Genomic DNA, 14,363 nt, shown 5'->3' on the forward strand with positions numbered 1-14,363 from the left:
GGCACAATACTGTGGGAAAGGTTAATTAATTGGATTGGAATTAAATTCCTGGTGGCAGTGTTACACACCCAGAGAGAGAAATTAGGAAGTTAAAAAGACACCATATCTAACCACATGATTAAAAGAGAGTAATCGTGACAGTTTGCGAAGATCAGTACACAAGACAAATGGACATGGAGATATCACAACTGGGAACATGGAAAATAGTGCTGTTTAGACTAAGGCTATCAAGCCACCTATCTGCTATGGGAAGAGCTGAGGCAGCACCAATGGCTGTCACTGCAAGGCAATACCAAGGGGTATTGGCTGTCTGCTCTGGCACTTCAATGTGGGTACAACGCAAATCTGCTAACTAGTGGCCACTGTCGTTCTCGGGCTACAGTTGTCTGCTGCTTGAAGAACTAAATGATGGAGAGGCGGGATGTCAGTCTTTGAAATAAACAGTTCAAGTCAACCAATCAAAGGCAATGGAAACCACATTTTAAAAAAGGGAACTGCAGAGGTACAAAACAAACAGTTAGCCAGAGAGTCAGCAGGGAACACCCCATTACAAAAAACAGGAGTGGAATTCTAGCAGGAGCTCCTTTGCATATTAGGCCACACACCCCTGATGTAGCCAATCCTCCAAGAGCTTACAAGGCTCTTTTTTGTAAGCTCTTGGAGGATTGGCTACATCAGGGGTGTGTGGCCTAAAATGCAAAGCAGCTCCTGCTAGAATTCCACCCCTGACAAAAAACCTTCTCAGTCTTGGGGGGGGGGGGGGTAGTTGCAGAAGTCATGACTGGCCCAGCAGTGCCCCTGAAATGAAAAAGAACAGCAACAATACTGCCTTCTCCATTGTCAATTATGTGTTTAGTTCTGGAACTGACATACATGGACCACAATGAGCGTGATGGCAATGCAAAAGCATTACCCAGCATTCTCAATTCCCATTTAGAAATAGCTGAAAATCAATTTTCTGACTGTACATCCTCCGCTCTAAAGACCTGCATGCTCTCTTGTTCCCTTTTTTATACTAAAAAAAATTGAGAGCCTAGCCTTGGAACTCAGGTTTTGCTAAAGAGCTACAATAATCCATTTCATGATGACAAGGAATGCCAAAGGAACTTTTTCCTGACCTATTTGCATTTGAGGATGCATAGACTTTCCCCCCTTTCTTTTTATGTCACAGAACCTGTCTTGAATTGGATTTCATGCCTGCTAATCTTTTTGGAATGGCAACAGAAATTCAGAACAAACATATCTGCCTGCCTGCCGGGGCTTTCCTCCTCCTCCAGTTACATCTAATTATTCCCCCACTCCATGCAGGCTAACTTGTAACAGGAGCATCAATAGTAATGGGCCAATGGATGCACCATAAGCACAAAGACCTTGTTAGAAACTGTTCACCGAAAGGGATGCAGGAGGGCAGGATAGAATAAGCAGGTCCAGCCAATCTCCTTCCTCCTTGCCGCTCCCCCTTTTGTTCTTTTACCCCCACATTTCTTTGGGGTTTTTCCTCTTGCTCTTTCATGCTATAAAACTGCTCTATACAGAATCAGACCTTTGGTCTATCACAGTCAGTATTGTCTACTCTACCTGGATTGGTGGTAGCTCTCCAGGGTCTCGGATAGAGGTCTTCCACATTACCTGCTACTAGATCCTTTAACTGGAGGGGTCAGGGGTTGGATTTATGACCTGCTGCATGCCAAGCAGTTGCTGGACCACTAAACCACAGCCCCTCCTGCCCTCCAAAGGTGAATGATATAATGCCAAACCAATGAAAATAATACCAAAGGAAGAAACGAAAGAAAATGTCTGAAGTCACAGAAAACACTGACCACCTTTTTTAAACCTCCAGTAGATTCCTGAAAGATCTTTCTGAACTCCCCTACTGAATCTCAAGTACATTTCTTCTCAAGTACAATCAATTTATTTATTTAATTCAGTTTTTAGCCTGCCCTTCCCATAGAACAGGCTCAATTTCTCTTTTATTTTTATATTATAAAATTCCATATGTTCCCAAACATGAACATTCCATTTCAGAACTTTTCCTTTCCTTATGTTTTGCATACTTCAATATACCCACTCCTAATGACCTATGACGTTCCACCTTAGAAGGCCAAACGTCATCTATCTTGTTTAGATTTTTTTTAAAATGTTCAGAAATGCTATCTATTCCATTTCTACAAATCCTTTAGTTTCCCTTTTTCTGATGAGCCTATTTTGCCCCCTCCAATATAACATAAACAAAAAAATATATTAAAAAATCAGTCTTGCTGCCATAAGGCATTTAATGCAAAATCCCCAAACCTCCTCCATACTAATGAGGCATAGTTAAGTAGTAATGCTTCTAGCAAAGATGGATAAGTCAGGGCTTTTTTTGGTTGCAGGAACTCCTTTGCATATTAGGCCACACATCCCTGATGTAGCCAATCCTCCAAGAGCTTACAGGGCTCTTAGTACAGGGCGTACTTCAGGAAGATTGGCTACATCAGGGGTGTGTGGCCTAATATGCAAAGGAGTTCCTGCTACAAAACAAAGCCCTGGATAAGGTTTTCCTATCTCTATAGAGATTGTTTTAGATACCATACCCAAACTATATAATATGCAACAGTGGAGCCTTTCTGAACTGGTTCCCTCAACCACGGCCCCCTGAACAGCTGCAAGCATCAAGCAAGAGTTTGCACACATCAACAGACCATGAGATCTAATGTCACAGAAGGAGCATTCATGCCCAGCTCTGACACAATACTTTTCAACAGAACCAATTCACACATTCAGCCATGAGTCCTTGCAAAGTGCTGAGTTATCACTGTTGTATGAATGAATCAAACCTTAGTTGGGAGTTTAGGCTGCCAGCACTGAACTCGAATGCTACAGACACACTGCAGGGAAAAAGTGATTCTCTTGCAGCACAAAAACTGCAGTGGTAGAACAACACAGAACCAACTGGCAAGAGAAAGATAATCGGTCGGCTTCTCCGGGAACACATTCTCTCTAGAGAATAACCTCCCGTAATGAAGGGGAGCATTTGCAGGGGGAGTCATCAAACAACAGAGTCAGAAATATTGAAAGGATGTCCAGGCTCACCAGAACAGGAATGATGAACTGTGCAGGCTCAGGTTCCTTGCAGAGGAACGCCAATATTTGGAATTTCAGCAAATTCTCTTTTCCTTTGGCTCTCTTACAAGAGATGGTGCAATCGAAGAGGCACAGGGAATCGAGCAGGATCAGGGATCTCCCAGCTCAATTCCCACCTCTGCCAGGAACACAACCAAGGTGAAGAAGAATAAGACCGTAGATTTATACCCCGCCCTTCTCTCTGAATCAGAGACTCAGAGCGGCTTACAATCTTCTTCCCCCACAATGGACACCCTGTGAGATGGGTGGGGCTGAGAGGGCTCTCACAGAAGCTGCCCTTTCAAGGACAACTCTGTGAGAGTTATGGCTGACCCAAGGCCATTCCAGCAGCTGCAAGTGGAGGAGTGGGGAATCAAACCCGGTTCTCCCAGATAAGAGTCCACACATTTAACCACTACACTAAACTGCTCTCTCGCCAAACTGGTGGCCTTAAGGATGCCTCTCAGAGGCCATAGGTACAACACAGGGATGTTATAATGTAAATCTGCCTTATGGGGCTGTTGTACAGATTACAACCAGATGCCACTGGGGAACACTGGAAATGCAACAGAAATGCAAACCCAATCGTTAAGGCCAAAAGGCACAGGTACACAATACCATTCATGGTCTATCTCTCTACAGGAGCTTAAAGAGGTGACCAGGAAAAGGTCAGGGCCTCCCCTTCTTAAACTGGAGAAGCATCAAGATTCGCAGAAATGTGACAGCATTAACACAGTACAATTGGAAAACAGCTGCTTTTCCCCAGGAAACAGTATGCTTTCATAAGAACGCTCACAGGTCAATTTTACTAGAGGTACTGTAGTCTAAGCCTAGACCTGATTTCAGCTTGAGGATTTGGGCAAAGGATTGCAGTCAGTTTCTGAAAGTCATTGGGATGATGGACATGGAAAAAACACAATGCTTTTATCCTTATCAGATTGTGACTGTTGTGCCCTGGTCAGCAACCAACTGTGCTAGAGGGCTACCTTGGCAAAAGGAGGGAATTCAGATGTCCTCTCTGCAAAATGGCTTGTGGCCAAGTCCCAGAGCTGCTCTTCCATAACCCTCTTGCACTGCTGAAGCTGGGAATGAGAACGGGCTCCAGAGCACCACTCAGGAGGCTGCCCCCTCAGATGCTACTTCTCACTGCTACAGCATCAAAAGATTTCAAGCTGCACAGGCCACCCTTTAGGCCCAGGGGCCCTTCTCTTTTTGGAATTCAAAGCCATATTGGTAGCCCAAGTAGATTCTCCTGTGTGAGCAATGTTCTGCTCAAGCTTCAATTAGTACAAATCAAAGAATGTTTCTACAGATAATCCTGTTAGAGTCTGACATCACCTAGGCTGTCCCATTTCAATCTGCAGGTGAGAGAGGGAATGGGTGCGTTCACACACACTAAATAATGCACTTTGCAATTGGATTTTTACTGTGTAAGAATAGCAAAATCCAGTTGCAAACAGTTGCTGTGTGAAAGCACCCAATGTCTCAATGCTCCTCGTAATGAACATAATGTGTCTGCTCAGGGGTAGAATTTTAACAGGAGCTCCTTTGCATTTTAGGCCACACCTCCCTGATATAGCCACTCCTCCAAGAGCTTACAAAGCTCTCTTTTGTAAGCTCTTGGAGGACTGGCTACATCAGGTGTGTGTGGCCAAATATGCAAAGGAGTTCCTGCTAGAATTTCACCCCTGTGTCTGTGCTTACAGAAGACTAGCACTTCATGGAGACGTCTCCCATCTTATCCTTTCCCTGACAAGCTAGTCTTCTGCAGGCAGGGATATTGTTTCCTGATATTGAAGAAATATTCAGATTTGCACCATGTGATTCTATGACATGGAATGCTCCTTCCATTGTCTCCACCCTGCACTTTCCTATGAACACTGAGTTTTTAAGCCATCTGAAAACAACACTTACCTTGCATAGTTTATTTAGATAGCACGCTCTTTTACAGTGTCACGCAAGGCATCAGAGGTATACCTATTTGTGGGCAGGTAACTGCACGACAGCATATACAACTGATGTAATAATTTGTGGCTTATCATAAGCCCTGCTTATCATAAGCCCTGCTTATGATATGAATATTCAAACTAAAGTGTGTCCCCCACCCACCCTGTTCTGCATTAGCCATTTTCAAAGCATTTGTTCACTGGTGTCTCCTGCAACCTTGACTTACCCTTCTCTCCTTGTCTCCGTACTCAATGCCCAAGGTGTCCATTGCACGAACGATGGCTGCCAGCGACTGAATGGTGTTGCTATAGACCACAGGCTTGTACTGCTTCACGTCTTCTCCAGAAAAGCCATCTTCATGGATGATCCTTTCCAAGAAAAAAAGAGAGAAAGAAATGCCTGTAAAGTCTGACAAAGAAAAGCTTGTTGCCAGATCTCCCCTTTTGAGAGCGGCTACAGGCTTGACCACACCCAACTTAACTTGTATGAGCATTGCCAAGTTGGGCTGTCATGGCTGAAAATTCATAAGTCTCTCTCGAGACAAGCAGAGAAAGCCCCAGGGGATTGTGGAGCCTCTGGCCATCCTTCTCCATCTGTTGTTTATCTCTGCTTATCTCGTATCTCCTTCGCTTCTAATTATCCCTGCTCCTCCCCCTCCCAGCCCCAAGGGAAAATTAGTTAAAGGAGAGATCAGGTAAGCATCCATAAACAGCAGAGGCAGCCAGCTGTGCCAGATCCCCTCCAGCTTTCTCTCCCTGTCTCTGGGGGTAGGGGGTGGGGGAGGAGTCCTTAGCTCACATGCAGCTACTTTGCACAGGATAATTTATTTATTTTGGTATTTCTACCCCAGCAGGCATCCTAAAATGGCTTACATTGATCTTCCTTCTTCCATGTTTATCGGCACAATAACCAGGGGTGGAATTCTAGCAGGAGCTCCTTTGCATATTAGGCCACACATCCCTGATGTAGCCAATCCTCCTACAAAAAAGAGCCTTGTAAGCTCTTGGAGGATTGGCTACATCAGGGGTGTGTGGCCTAATATGCAAAGGAGCTCCTGCTAGAATTCCACTCCTGTGGTTCTCTTAGGTTCCCTTGGATAGTAGCCACTGATCTGTCCTCCGTCAATGTCTAATTCCCTTTTAAAACCATCTACACTAGTGATCATGGTTACATCTACAGGCAGCAAATTCCACAGTTTAATTACTCCTTGAGTGAAAAAGTTTGTCCTCAAGTTCTAGTGTTGCGAGAGAGGGAGAAAAAAGTTCTCTCCCTTCATCATGGCTTCATGAGTAATTTTAAAAAAACTCTATCATCCTTTTTTTCTAAAAAGAAAGACTCCAGGCACTTCAGCCATTCCTCCTATGAGAGGCACTCCAACCCCTTAATCATCTTGGCTGCTCTCCTTGGTAAGCATGCTTAGGAGGACCACAGTCATAATTTCACACAAGGAAAGCCTCGCTTGGCTTTTGTGATGAGTGCATTTAGCATTCTGAAGGCCCCTTCTTGCAATTACGTTTGAGGCTGTAGTCAGAGCAACCGTTTGCCACACTTGAGAATCTTGCACACACAAAAAACAACCCTTTAAAATTTGTGGAATAGTTGCTTTCATTTGAAGAATGAGATTTCAGTTTCAGGGGTAAGAGCGTTCTGCCAAAAAAGATCTCCCCCCTCTCCCATGCAAGTCTCTGTGTTCAAATCTCCACCTGTGTGACCACCCCAGATCTGCAAAGAGTGGCTTTCTTTCAAGATGACCATCATCTTTCACATTTTTTTTTAAAAAAATCCCTTTCTAACTCCTCTGACTGTAAGCATAGAAGTTGCTTAATGGAAGTAGGGGGCTGCTTAAAGAAACAATCTGTTTAAATCACATCACATAAAAACATCTGGCCCTAAATCATTCTTTTATGTTTCTGATGCTAACAGATCATAGGTGGTAAAAAGTGCTGTCAAGTCACAAACAACTTATGGTGACCTTGTGGGATTTTCAAGGCAGGAGATGAACAGAGGCGGTTTTGCTATTGCCCGGCTCTGTGGAGGAACTTTCTTAGCTGTCTTCTGCCAAAGTGCTAACTGGGGCTGACCCTGCTTAGCTTCTGGCCTGAAAAGATCCAGCTAGTCTGGGACAACTGTTCATAGACACTAAACTTGGGATTGGCTAAAAGATTATAGGTTGCTCATGAGGAAATCACTGATGCTTTGTGGATGTCTTTGAAGCCCTATCTGGAAAGGTATCTGCCACACTTAGCACATGAAGTTGCCTTATACAGAGTTAGAACTTAATTGATCAAGAACAGTATTGTCTACTTTGACTGGTAGCAACTTTCCAGGGACTTTTATATAGAAGTATCACCTATTACCTGACCCTTTCAGCCGAAGATATCAGGGATTGAATCTGGGACCTTCTGCATGCAAAGGAGATGTTCTATAGCTAAACCATAATTCTTATCCTCACATGAAGTTGCCTTATAACCAACTCAGACCCTTGGTCTATCAAGGTCAGAAGTGTCTATTCCAACAGTCTGTAGCTCTCCAGGGTCTAAAGCTAAGGTCTTTCATATCACCTGCTACAGGGGTGGCTAAACTGTGGCCAGGAACCACGTGTGGCTCTTTCACACATTTAAAGTTAAAGTTGCTTTCTTTCCACCTCTACCTCTCCTCCCTCGCCCATCTACTTGCCTTCCTTCCTTCTTGCTCTCAAACATCTGATGTTCATGTCTTGTGGCTCTCAAACATCTGACATTTATTCTATGTAGCTCTTACATTGAGCAAGTTTGGCCACCCCTGACCTGCTACTTAACTGGAGATGTCAAGGACTGAACCAAGGATGAGCCACAGCCCCCTCCCCTAATGAGGGCAGACTATGACCCTGCTTCTACCATTGTCCATGTGGGTGTTGTGGGTGTTGCTGCACCTCCTTTCTGACCCAGCAAGGTAATGGGAGAAGTCTTGAGGCATATTATGGGAGGAAAGACCTCCCAAAACTGGCATGGGCTGTTCTCAGGCTTTCTCACATAATCCTGGAAGGAAAGAAACTACCGTAGTGCTGCCAAATGACAACTTCAGTCCCGCCTGTCTCTTTCTTTCTACTTGGAAATCAAGTACAGGCACTTGTCAGGTGAGACTGGTGCTGGATATCTGCCACTATTGTGTTTTTTTTAAATATATAGATATATATTATTTTCCAACAATAACAATATTGACAAGCTGCCACTATTGTTCATGCTCTCCTTGTAGGTACAGAAACATGGCTGGAAACTGGTTTGGCATCCTTAGGCAGCTGATGTGGTCTCAGGTCCTGAGGAAAGTCCACCAGTGTGAAGCAGCTGGCCCATTCCAGCCTATTCTTTCTGGATGGTGACACTGATAGCACTGAACCCCCTGAGGACTGAGTTCATCACACTCTCCTTTTCTTTTGGCATGCAGGCCACAGCCACAGGTAGAAGGAGTGGCTCCCTTCTTTGCCCTCCCTTTCGAGACTGTCAGAGTGTGGACACTGCCTGATGTTGACCATGGTGCATGTTGTCCTCTAACTTAGGTGTAAGTCCTGGATGGCCCAGGCTGGCCGTATCTCATCAGATCCCAGAAGCTAAGCAGAGGCAGCCCTGGACAGTACTTGAAGGGGGGGCCATCAAGGAAACCCAGGGTTGTTAAGCAGAGCCAGACAATGGCAAACACACACACACACCTCTGTTTGTCTTTTGCCTTGAAGTTAGATGGCACACATCCCGCTGCCTGAATGGGGAAAGACAACACAAACCCCGGAAGAGCAGTCGCACTGCTCATGCCTTTGACCTTTAAAAATACTTTGACCTTTGCCCATGCACTTGACCACCACTTCCTGGGTGCTCCCCAGCTGTTCCGATGGCTAGGAAAGGTGTCCCAGAAGCACCTTGCCAATTTGCTACCACTTTGTATGTGAAAGCTTTTTGAAGTGGCAGGATGATGGGTAAGGATGGCGCAAGGGTGGGAGCGGGGTGGGATCCAGATATGAGCGTTTGAACGCACTTTTTTGGTCCAGTCCTGGGGCATCCCTGAGGCAGCTTATACTGGCCACCTGGACCCAGCCATATTCTGGTGTCTGCTCCTTCATCCCTTACACACACAAATCAACAGGTTTTGCTTGGGCAAAGCACAGCCTGACTATGGGGAATAGGTGTGTGCCATGAAATCAACAGTAATGATGAACAGCCACACCAGAACTCATCACCAATTTTCATTTCTGGGAATAAGCAAACATATCACAGAAGGCATGTTGGTACAAACAGCAGGTGATGCAAAACAAATGTATTGTTGTAAAAGGTGTGGTGTGAACCATCTCCACACACACACACACCCCACACACACACATAGGCTCAAAGAGATACACATTCTCTGTACCTGGACAGCAGATTTCTACTAACTACATCCTTTGGGATCCCCCAGTTCCTTGGGTAATGGTTCTACTTTGTGAAATGGTGCTTAATAAATGTGTGTTGTTGCATGAAAGCCTGACCTTTTCAGAATGTCGGGGAGGGGAGCATTACCACCAGATGTCACTGAATGTCTTTAGTAATGGGCCATCCATGAATTCACTGGAATTACCTGTCAGTTTACCTAACTGTGTCCCAGTATGTCCACTGGCAGAGCACATCTAGGGAAAGACTGCAGGTGTCTCAATTTGAAGACTCTGCACAGTTGCCCTCATGGCTGGCCTGAGGCTGCAAAGACTTACTGAGCTCACAGGCTAGCATTGCCAACTCTGGGTTGGGAAATTCTTGAAGATTTGGGGTTGGGGCCTGGGGAGAGAAGGGGAAGCATGGGTTAGGGAGAGCAAGGACCTCCGTGGGGTCTAATTCTGTCGGCTCCACCCTTCAAAGTAGCCATTTTCTTCAGGAGAACTGACCTCTGTCACTCAGAGATCTGTTGGGATTCCAAGAGATATCCAGGCCCCACCTGGAGGATGGCAACTCTGCCTCATACATCCACATTTAAACCTGTGGTTCTTGTCAATTGTTCTTCATAATTAGTTGCCTACTTCTTACAAGGGTGGATTTGACAATTTACTTAACTGTGACTCAGTTACAGTTCAAGTCTATGGACTTGAATAGATGGCACTGGAAGTTTCATGAACTCAGCTAGCAGTGTTTCCCCCCCTCCAAACAGCAGATACATAGGGGATTAGTTTGAGCTGGGATCACAGCATGAGGAGCAGGGAGTCAAGCCTTCCCCATGGTGCCATTTTTGTGACCTAATATGGTTCCAGGAAACCTTTAGCAGGTCTGACAGTAGGGGTGCTATCACACTGAGAAATTGGCACAATATTATCTCGGCTCCAAAAAAAGCTGCTTGAGTTTGGTCTGTTTCTGGGCTATCAGACAGCTGCCATTGAAGCAGCAGGATCACGACAGTGATCTATGGTTGACCACTCACACTGCTAGCATGCCTCAGCCACTGTGGGAAGGGTTTTTTTCTTTAAAAAAAAGTCCCCCAATGTGTGTGCACTCAAGCAGAGAAGTGCACAAGCTCTCTTGGATAGGAGGTGTCTGGGGATGGGGTGAAAATGAGTGGGGGCTGGAGGGCAGATGTGCTCGTGTGATCATGGACATTTATTCCAAATGGGAGGCATGGCTAGTTCAGGCCAAATCTCTTGTGTGAAACCCCCCCAGCTCTCTGAAGCTGTTTTCCAGGACAGTAAAACAGAACAGGGGGGAAATTTGCCCTACATGCCTGTAGTATAGAGGGGGGAGGAAAGACTGGGAACTCCACCCAATGTGTGGTGTGGTAGTTTGAGTGTCAGACTAGGATCTGCCCCCACTCTGCCATGGAAGCTTGCTGGGTGACCTTGGGCCAGTCACACACTCTTGGCCTAACCTAGCTTCAGTTGTTATGAGGTTAAAATGTTAGATAGGCGAATGACATCAACCACTTTGGGTTCCCATCAGGGGAAAAAGTGGGATATAAATGAAATAAATAAGCAAATGAAATTGCCTGTCTCATCTCTGTTTGAGCCCTGACTGAGATATTTGGATAGAGTTGCCAGGTCTGTGTTGGAAAATACCTGGAGACTTTAGGGGTGGATCTGGGAGAGGGTGAGGTTTGGGGAGGGGAGGGGAGGGGAGGGGCCTCAGCATGGGACAATGCCATAGAGCCCACCCTCCAAAGCAACCATTTTCTCCAGGGGAGCTGATCTCTGCCAGCTGGAGATCAAAGCAAGAGATCTCCAGGCCTCATCTGGAGGCTGGACACCCTGTTTTGGACAGCACAAAATAGGCAAACAAATCAGCTAAAAACTGACTGTCTTTTGTTTGCGAGTCCCTCCTAACCTCTAGCTACAACCTCTGTAACTTCACGGAATGTTCACAAGCATTGCCACCGTTCTGAAGAAGGGTTGGTTATATAATGCTGATTCATGGTGTAACCAATGTAAGCAAAAGGGAAAATTCATTTGGCACAGAGCAAAGTTTCACAGAGGATCAAGGTTGATAATAGGGTTAATTCCAAATACTGCAGGCAGGGTTTATTTTTAAACAGCCGGTTTCAATTTAATGCAAATATTAAACCATCCATCTGCTAGGCACATCTTCGCAGTGTTTCAATGGAGTGGACCTCACAGCAAGGACTGTATATACCTTCATTTGCACTTCACTGGTACGCTCTCCCTTCCCCCGGCCTCCTTCAAGTCCTAGCTACAGTTTGTACCAAGCCCTGCTTATCATTTTGCTGGTTGATGCTGCAGAATACTTGCAGTGCAGGGTGTGGGGCACCAGCTGTATCCCATTGTCTCTCAGTGCGCATAATTCAGAGTCATGATCAGCTCCTGTACTGATCAGAGAGCCTTTGTTAATTACTGAGATATAAATGGAAAAAAAGAGGGGAGCCAGCTGTCTTTGCAGAGCCCAAAGGGTTGACCCCCTTCGAAAGATCATCTCGGAGTTTTGAAAACGATTCAAATTTAGAGCTGATTCATCACACCCAGAAACAAGTCTTTTGTAATGTGCTGCCATGAAAGGACCAGAGAGCTGATCAGCAAAAGCACAGTGAAATGTCAAACAGTATTGGAAGAAAAAAAATGGATTTTTTCCTGAGCAATCACCAGACATTGTGCACCTAGATTTAGCCCATGTCCCTCCACGTGTACCTTTCTGTACAGGGTAGAAGGGCCTCTTTTCCCTCTTAGGCAATCGCAGGGGATGAGTGGACAAAGATGACATCAGACAGAAAGAGGGCTTTTTCGGTGGTGGCACTTTGCTTGTGGAAGGCCCTTCCCCTTGAGGCTCATCCTTGAGGCTCATATGTTTTAGGTGCCAAGTTAAAACATGTCTGTTTACCCAGGCTTTTAATTAAGGGGCTGATCTTTTAAAACTCATTCTAGCCTGAGAAGTGTTTTATGAGTCTTTTTTTTTTTAAGTGTTATTTGTTTTAGTCAGTTTGTATGCCCTTGCCGCATTTTTAATGCTGGAATTTCAATAGTTTATTAACTGCCACAATTTTTAAGGTGTCCATGTTCTTAATTATGTTTTACTTCATATGCTGCCTCCAGCAGGTTCTATCTAAAATAAAGAAATCAAAACATAATGAATTCTATTGGATCAACTTGCAGCAAATTAGTCCTGAGAATCCACTCCACATGCAGGGTTCATTCATGTTCAAACCATGTTGAATCTCAATTCTGATCTTCTCTTCTGTCCTACCTCTCTTAATGCCATAGGCTGAGTGGCTCTGATGTCACAGAGAGCTGATGCTACCCTTGCATATTTACTGCTGTACTGCAACCAGAGGAACTAGGTTGTGAACATTTTTTGTCCGCTGAAGGAGATGTGGTCTAAGCTTCTGTTCCGTTTGTGTTTTCAGGTATTTAAGGGGAGTGACCAGAGCCAGGGCGTTTTTTGGCTCTAGCCCCTGCCAGGTGGAATCAGCTCTCTATGGAGATCTGAGCCCTACTTGAGCTACTGCCGTTTCGTAGGGCCTGTAAGACGGAGCTGTTCCGCCGGGCTTTTGGTTGAGGCAACGGGCGTCCTATTCCACTAACTATTCCATTAGTCAGCCTCCCTTGTTGTGACATCATGCTTTACAGCCTTATTGTGGTGCTGAATCTGATTATTAACACCATCACTTGTACTTTGTGAAATGTGCCCTTTCTGCTGGTGACGCACCTTGTTTTGTTTTATTGTTCTACTGTTTTGGTTTTATTGTATTGTTTTAAATTTGAATTGTAGGCTTTTATTGTCCAATTTATGTTGTCATCTGCCCTGAGCCCATTATGGGAAAGGGCGGAATATAAGCCTACTAAATAAATAAATAAAATAGAAGCCAAAGGGTAAAACTGCAAATACTCTTGGCTGTGGCTCATTGCCTGTAGGCTGGAATTAGTTGAAATAATGAAACCAGCACCAACCCAGGATGCTGAAATACCAAATTGTATTTGCTTCTGTTTGTGCTGTATTTTTGTAATTAATTTTAGCTGCTTTGAGTCCCTAGATAGGAAGAAAAGATGAGGGTGCATCTAAATAAAGAAACAAACCAAAACTTCCAAACCTGATGAGGGTCTAATAATGTGTTAATACTTCCTAAAGCTGCCATTGGTTCAATGACACTGATGCCGCAGAAGGATAAGCATGATTTTCCCTGTACAAATTGCACACTTGCAGAAAGTTTCATGACCACTTCATTGGTGTTCTTCTAGCTAAACAATTACAGAAACCACACAAACTGCTTGCACCCCAGGAAAGGCATGACTGTTTGCACAAGTGGAAAATGTTTTGTGTGAACTAGTTCTGACAGTGAATCTCGTCATGCTCAACAGTCAGTTAGACCCATTGATTTGAAAAAGGAAGCTTCTAGCAGAAACACATTTCATGTGACAGATGCCATCTATGGATGGTTTTAACTTTCTCATACCAGTGGTTTAGATTTCAAAAATCCCCATTTCGTTCTCCTATGTACAAATTGAACCTATTAGTCTTTATTTTTGTGGCCTTCTGTATCATCATAGTGATTCCCCCACAAAAAAAAATCAACTTATTTTCTAGTAATACTTGTGTGATAAAAATATCAATGTTATATATTATACGCATAAAAGTGGGAGGACCACAAGGACTCATGGGAGGTTGGTCACCCCATTCTTATTGTCCCACTTGCTTTTCCTCTTTACCTCCCCTGGTAATAGCTGTATCTTTCCCTCTTTCCTTTTCTCCAACCACTCATCCCAGCTTATAGAAAAATATTTTGTTTCTGTGCATGACCCCACTGTGCAGGTATTTTTGACCCACACTCTTACATCATTTTTCAGAATCAAATAAAACATAAATGATGTACAGTGCACATATAAACTGTGG

General features: G+C 44.5%; 1 protein-coding gene across 2 annotated transcripts in view; it reads right to left on the bottom strand.

The window, feature by feature from the left end:
• Positions 1-14,363, bottom strand: part of GNAO1 (G protein subunit alpha o1) — a 239,445-nt gene that overhangs the window by 137,890 nt on the left and 87,192 nt on the right. For both annotated transcript variants that reach the window (XM_060253987.1, XM_060253988.1), the window contains exon 3: positions 5,276-5,417. In XM_060253987.1, coding sequence (XP_060109970.1) covers positions 5,276-5,417 — 142 coding nt within the window. The remainder of the gene's footprint in view (positions 1-5,275; positions 5,418-14,363) is intronic.

The sequence above is a fragment of the Heteronotia binoei genome, chromosome 14 (assembly GCF_032191835.1).
Source record: "Heteronotia binoei isolate CCM8104 ecotype False Entrance Well chromosome 14, APGP_CSIRO_Hbin_v1, whole genome shotgun sequence".
Lineage (NCBI taxonomy): Eukaryota > Metazoa > Chordata > Lepidosauria > Squamata > Gekkonidae > Heteronotia > Heteronotia binoei.